The 7,036-nt window shown below is 47.1% G+C and overlaps 1 protein-coding gene across 1 annotated transcript; it reads right to left on the minus strand.

Annotated features, from left to right (window-relative positions):
- Positions 1-360: 360 nt before the first annotated feature.
- Positions 361-6,498, minus strand: SAYSD1 (SAYSVFN motif domain containing 1). Its single transcript, XM_069488345.1, has 2 exons — positions 6,263-6,498; positions 361-1,196 (listed from the first exon to the last, which is right to left on the minus strand). The coding sequence occupies exons 1-2, from the start codon at positions 6,467-6,469 to the stop codon at positions 852-854; spliced, it is 552 nt and encodes a 183-aa protein (XP_069344446.1). The 5' UTR covers positions 6,470-6,498; the 3' UTR covers positions 361-851.
- Positions 6,499-7,036: the final 538 nt, after the last annotated feature.

Raw genomic sequence — 7,036 nt, forward strand, 5'->3', positions numbered from 1 at the left:
GCCTGATTATCATGATTTACATAATCAGAGGCCCACAGGTGAAGAGACTGCTTACTCTAAAGCCCTTAGAAAATAAGAAACAAGCCAAGCAGCCAGTAAGTCTGGAGTTCTATTTCCAGCCCTTTGTACACACTCAAGAATTCTTCTTGTTAAATTCATCATTAATAACCACTTATCAAATCTCCAACAGTTTGTGAGATCTCTCCCCACCTGTCACCAGGCCTTTGTCTCTTCTTATCTACCTTGACTGAGTGGGGGCAGAATAATGGGTAAGTGGGAGGCGCTGAGGGCAATGAGTGGGGACCTGTTTCTGGAAAGATGTTTTAGAGATATTTTATTTTTCAATACTGGTAGTGACAGAAAAAGCAAGAATTAAAGCAGGAAGCAAAACAAAAGCCCCCAGAACTTGTGACTTTAAATTTTCAGGAAAAAAAGTGCTATAAATATTAAAAGATTTAAAGAGAACATTTACTTTTACTGTACAGCCCTGATGTACCTAACCGTTACACTTCAAACAGCGGGATGTTTTAAACAGACACTCTCCCCAACGCCTTTCTAGTGCTCCAAAATCATCTCTCTCAAACAGATGAGAAATAAGGCAAACAGGTCTCCTTTCTTGAGTATGTAATTTATACAAATTGCATCAGATCCACAGTGAGCGTCTTTTAGAGAATTTCACTGAAACCAAACAGAAGTTCAAAGATAAAACCGCAGCAGCGGATCAGGAAAAGAACGTAGAAGAACTGTGCAGTCACAGAGCTAACCCATACGTGGTCCTTTGTCCTATGCACTTGAAATCAAATCGAGGAGGACCGTGTCCGCAGTTAGCTGAAGGACAGTGGAGCTAGGTCCTATCTCCCCTCCAGGGGTCTCAAGTGCAACTCGCACTCCAACTGCTCTGCGGTCAGGGTGCCCTGGATGGCTTCACAGCCGGGGTTGAACACAGAGTAGGCGCTCTTCTCTCCCTCCCTCTTCTCTTCAGGGCCTCGTGTCCCAACATACATCCAGTAGAACAAGGACAGGACAAAATAAGCCAGGCCAAATTCCAGTTCCACAAACAGTCCCAGTAGGACCAACCAGAGAAGAACCTTCAAGAAGGTGATATTGGTCAGGAAGGACTGGTCCCAGCACGACGGCGGAGGGACAGCTCTATTCCGTGGTGGCTGTGATGTGCTGCTCCCAGGCTGAGCCGCTTCCTAGGAGACACAAGCAAACAAAAGTAAGCATAAAGGGTAATGGAGCTGAAAGATCAAAACTAATCTGAAAAGGCAGTTCTCATTGCTCTAAGAAGGCTGCCGGCTCATTGATTTCTATTTTGTTGCCCTACTCTCTAAAACAATAATCTCCAAAGAGCTTATGTGCCCTGCTTCAGCAGAATCAAAACTGATCAGCACTTAGTGAGATGTGACCCAATAAAACCCTTGCACATTCAGACAGATTCCTATTCATGGGAGTCATTTCTTCATATTAGTCTGCTGCTAACAAGAGCTAATCTGCGCCCCATACAGAAACCTCTCAATACCTGATAACGCAACAGCCACGACAGATGCTTCACAAACAGTCAGAGTTCAACATACGTTTGTTGACTTGATCAGATGAGCTAAAATATTATGAATGACATGATTCTAAAATGGAGACTATACCAGAAACAGGAAACAAAAATCCTCTTCACATACTGAAAAAATCCCTGTTACAGCCATTAGTGGACCCTCTTACCTTCCCATCCCCTGTCACCTTCCTACAAAGGTCCTCGTCACTCAGCCCAAGGCCCCTCCAGTGTCTCCTAACTAGACTCCCTGCCTCCTGTCTGTTCCCTCCCAAACCATCTTACCTACAACTGCTAAATTAATTTCCTAAAACACCCATTACACACCTGCCCACAAACCTTCAACAAACTTCCATTGCCTACAGGTTAAAATCCAAACTCCTTGGGCTGGAATCCAAGGCCCTCCGTTTATGCAACAGATAGACATGCCAGCACACAGGCCCCTGTGCTGGATGCTGACGGCAGACACAGATATTTAGGTAGCTCTAAGAAGCTTTGTCTCCAGTCTGCTATTTTCCAAACTTTTCTGAGCATGAACTACAAGAAATACATTTTATACTGCGACCCAGCATACATACATACAACAGAAAGTTTCATAGGTCAACACTCACCCTCTCTGAGAAGCTCTCATATTTCCTATTTTATTTTTTTTTTTAAATTTAATGGGGGACAAGATGCTCTATATTGACTTCACCATCCACTAATGGGTCACAATGGTCTACGAAATTCCCTGTACAACACCATCCACAATCTATTGCTCCACAAATGATCCTTCCACTTCGGCTCAACTGATCTTATTACCCAATTCAGTCCTCAGCTGAGGCCTAGAACTGCCTCCACCTCCTCCCCGCCCATTCCTCAACTCCTTCCCTGCCTTCCAGGCGAGCAACATTTGTGAATCGAGTTTGCCCTGAACCCCTCAGCCGTCCAGGAAGGCGCCCCTTCTGCCTCCTGGAGCACTGAGGTGTCTCTCTGTTGGTCAGGTCACACGTGTTGCCTGACTGTTTGTAAGTACCATGAGGCCATGGAATGCCATTATATCTGTTGGTGTGCCCAGAGCTAAACACAGCATCCCACCCATGGATTCTCAATGCGTAGCAGAACTTTAAGTTCATTTCTTCAGTTACATCCCATAGTCTTCTTCACATAAAAATTTAAAAGGGGACCATAAACATTGATCTCAATAAAAAATATTGGTCATCTGTTTTATGGTGCTTCAGAAATTCTATTTTGTTAGAACCTTCTTTTTTAGCATCAACATTGTAATTATTACCCTTTCAGTTAGATGGGAATGTCTGACTAGAGAGGCCCTCACATCACCAACCACACCCTCCACTCCCGACATTTATGAAGTAAAGAGACACCCCTTTCAGAGCTGACCAGTGTGCACAATACTTCTTGCCCAAGAAGACGACTGCATCAGGGTAAGAAAGGTTTGGCTTGTCTAGGAACGACAGGACGGTGTGACCACAGTGGCCTGGGCAAGGGGAGAACAGTGAGATGATGGGGCTGGCGGGAGGGCAGGAGCTGTGTGAGCCACAGTAAGGATTCCGGAAACAGGAAACCGCTAAAGGTCTTAGCAGGGAACCAACACAACCCAGCTTCCATTTGAGACTACCCTGACTGCCACGCCAGGAATGCGCTGCAAGGAAGCCAGGGCAGGAACAGAGATTGTTAGTAGCTAGCGGAGGCCCAACTAGAGGGCCCGGCATTGACTAGGGTAGTGACAGAAGTGAGAAAGAAATGGCGGATTGACAGATACAGAATACATTTGAATGTATATGAATTAAAATTTGCAATAAATTGAATTTATTTTTCAGGGAGCATAAAAAGAATAATGCTCATATGCCACCATTTATTAAATATCTTCAAAATGTACCATCTCCTGTAATTCAGGAGGCAGGCATTATTATTCCCAATTTACGATAAGGAAACACTGAGAAGTACTTTCTGTAGTCACACAGCTAGTGATAGGCAGAGATGAAGTCTGTCTAGGATCCTAAGACGGTCTCCCTCCAAAGCCCTTATTAATTAGGGGCCTTTATGGGAGGTGGCAGGGGAAGGATTAGAGCCCTACAGGAAGAAGGTGGCAGGGACGGGTAGGGGTAAGCAAACTGGCAAAGGGAACATACAAGGGAGAGGAGAGATACGGAAATTCCTCTGCCTCATTTGGAGTTTTCCCTAGCACAGTTCACCTTCTGCTGTAAAAGCTGCGTGGAGAGTGTTTGTGGTCGTGACATCACACTAGGCATAGTTCAGGGAAGGCATTTCTACTTCTCAAATACTGAGCTGCTTCCAACCTCAGGGCCTTTGCACGTGCAGTTCCCTCTGGGAGGAATGCCCCCTTTCCCTTACAACACCTCATTGCCTTTCTCTTCTACAAACCTCAGCAAAAATGTCACCACATGTGACATGTGGCCTTCTCCCTAGGTTGCTATAAGGGTGGCTCCTTCTTGTTAAATGTCACCTCCTTAGTGAGACTCTCCCTGCTCACCCAACTTAAAATAGCACTCTGTTCCCCTCAGCCTTATTCACTGTCACAGTCCTCTGGTTTCATTTTTCCTTTCATAGCATTTATTATCTCATTGTTCTGTTTATTGTCCTCCTTTGCCTGCCATCCGAGGCTCAAATGCAAGTTCTGCAAGAGCAGGACTTGTTCTGTCTTAATCACATTGTCTCCCAGATTTTAGGACAGAAGCTGGAACATAGAGGGCACATGACCAAATTTTGTTAAATGAATGAATGATGGTGAGGGGAAGGGAGAAATTAACAATGACTCCTAGATTTTGGGGGGTGATGCAAGACTGTGACTCCAAAGGATGAGAGCATTTGAGCAGTGGGCCAGCTGGAGCCAAGGCCTGGAGGTAAGGAGCTGCAGATGATGTGCGCCGGGGGATGCACTGGGGGCTTGAGTGGGACATGGCTGGAGAGGGAGGCAGGTGGCTTCTGTAGGATTAAAAGAGGTTACAGGCATTTTTGCCCTGGTGAGGCAGAAGCTTGTCACAGAATTAAGTACTTTGTTCTGGGGAACTACAAAATTTGGGGTCGGGGGTGTGAGGATGTAGATACTTCCTTATCGATGACTACTGAAAAGCAGCAATTATAAATAGAAGGCCAAAGAAATCTCTGACAGGCCACAGTGTGCCGTCAAAATTATTAGGTAGAGATGGATTGTAAATCAGGAAAAAAAATTTTAAAGAGAATTTTCACACCAGAGCAAACCCAGGAATGATAACAGTCCATGAAAATGAGCTTAAGGCAGAGTCGCTAATGAAAAACAGAGCAATTAATAAGGACCAACTGCAGGTCCCGTATTTCCTCTCATCTTTTTGTCAGGCTATCAGCTTTTGGGTTTTCAGTAATGAAAGCTTTTTCTGAGTTCAGTTTCTCTGGGTCCAACTCAATGATCTCATGTTCCTTTGGAAATCACACATACATTCAAAAGCTCATTGTGTGGGTTAGATATTGTTTTTTAACTGCAAGGGGAAAAAGGGTAAGGGAAATGGATTCTAAAATCTTAAGCAATTGTTCTCAGAAAGTTCTAGTCAACAATAAAATTATCCAAAGACAACTGAGACAAACCGCACGTGAGGAAATAGGTTGTTTGAATCCTGCTGTGCTCTCTTTACCTCCTTCTGCAAGTTAGTTGGAACCCTGCATATTATGGGCAATATGGAATTAAAATAAAGTAACAATAAGTTCTCCTCAATTAAAAAAAAAGCCCCTCAAATCAAATGTTGTGCGATAATAGATGAACTTAAGGGAAACGATTTTAAGGTAAGCAGGAACACTTCTCCAGTACATTTTAATTTTTAAAAGGAATTTTTTGCCTCTTATTACCTATATGAGGAACAAAGGCCTTGTCACAGATAGTTGCAAAGCACCGATTATCCCCTGGTATGTTTTGTCCTGTATTTCCACATAGACACTCCAATTTCACACGCAAGTCACCTTGCCATTTTACTTGTAAGTGAAAACTAAGAGATGTGAATTAAAATCGCCTGCAAAATAAGAGCTTACCAAAATAATTAAAGGGTGAAAAGGCTATCACACTAATCCAATTTTTTTTTTTTTTTTTTTGCCTTGAACATTCAAATTGAATAAGCTCCTGCCAGCACGGGCAGTTACACTTTTGCAAATTTTGTATTCAAATCCATTTCCAAAACACAGGCTATCTGGGCTACTGGCTGCATGTGCCCCAGGTGCTAATCAAATGAATCCTTAATTACTGCCACTTTTGGTCAGTACCCAATTAGACCTCTTACCCTCCATTAGCAGAGGGCTATGGTTCAACCTGGTTGTGGAGGGGTTTCCCAAAGCCACGGGGTGTCACAATGATAACTCAACACGATGTGAATAAATTCAGGGCTGGGGTGCTTTCTTCCAGGACCCTAGACCCTCGCTTCCCGTCTGGAATCAGGAGCTGCGCGGGTCGCGGACTGCCAAAGCCACGTAGCAGTGCTGACACGTGCGGAAGGAAACCCTAGGACCAGCCTCGGAGCTGCCCTGCGCCAGCAGCCCCGCCCCCGACAGCTAAGGCCACGCCGCGAACGCGCGGAGGGGGCGTGTCCGGCGCGCCGTCATGTGGTGGGCGTGGCCTTTCCTTGGTCAGGGCGGAGCGTGCAGGCCACCACGTGGTGGGCCGGGCCTCAGCCGGAACTTCCAGAGAGCCGCCAGGGTGGCTAGGTCCCGGGGGTGAGGCCTCCCTCCTCTCACCTGAGCGAGGCTGGCTTGGGCCTGGGCACTAGTAGGCCTCGGTTTGCAAACCAGGAACCGCTTTAGCCAGCTTGGGGCTGCCCTTAGAGTCGCAGCTGCTTCCGCCTTCTCTCCCGGGGTCTGTGCGCTCTGGGTCGAAGTGCTCGGTTGGGCTGCCAAGCCGGCCCGTTTTCGGGCCGCCCGAAACTCGGCTAACCGCTGTTCCATGGCGCGCGCGCGCTCACCCGGAAGCGCGCGCCCTCCCGCAGGGCCCTTCCCGCGTTTGCCCGGCGTTGGGCCGCTGTGCGCCTGCGTGGCGGCGGCTCTCTGTTGCGCTTGCGCGTTGTCTCGCCTCGGCGTGGCTGGGTTTGTGACGTCGGATGAGCATTGTGTACACGAAATAGTCCTCTCTTCGGACGCACGCGGCCGCAGTGTCCGCCTCCTCGAGCCAAAAGGTTAAGAGTCTGAAGCGGAAGGGCTGTCCCATTGTTCTGTGAGGGCTGCTCTCCCTGCTCCTCTCACTGCAGGGTTCTAATCCCCACAGATCGAGCATCCTGTAGCCGGTGCACGCCCATGTGGGCACCAGCGACGAGCTCCACGTGGAGAAGATGGTCCCAGGGGATGTAAGAAGCCCGTGGCCGCTAGGAAGTTCTGGCGTCAGGAGGAAGACAGTATATAGCCTACCCTTTTCCTCTTACCAGGGCATGCCAGTCTTGGTTCTTGGAGGGTGACTTGCTCATTGCTCACAAGGCAGACTGTGCAGTCCTCTATCATTGCTCTTGCCACACTGGAATT

This window comes from Eulemur rufifrons, chromosome 15 (genome assembly GCF_041146395.1).
Source record: "Eulemur rufifrons isolate Redbay chromosome 15, OSU_ERuf_1, whole genome shotgun sequence".
Taxonomy (NCBI): Eukaryota; Metazoa; Chordata; class Mammalia; order Primates; family Lemuridae; genus Eulemur; species Eulemur rufifrons.

Bases quoted from the DNA above. Each gene is read 5' to 3' on its own strand.
- SAYSD1 (XM_069488345.1), bottom strand. From the start codon at position 6,469: ATGGAACAGCGGTTAGCCGAGTTTCGGGCGGCCCGAAAACGGGCCGGC. The intron at 1,197-6,262 runs GTGAGAGGAGGG...TGTGTCTCCTAG, and splicing joins CCCAAGCCAGCCTCGCTCAG to GAAGCGGCTCAGCCTGGGAG.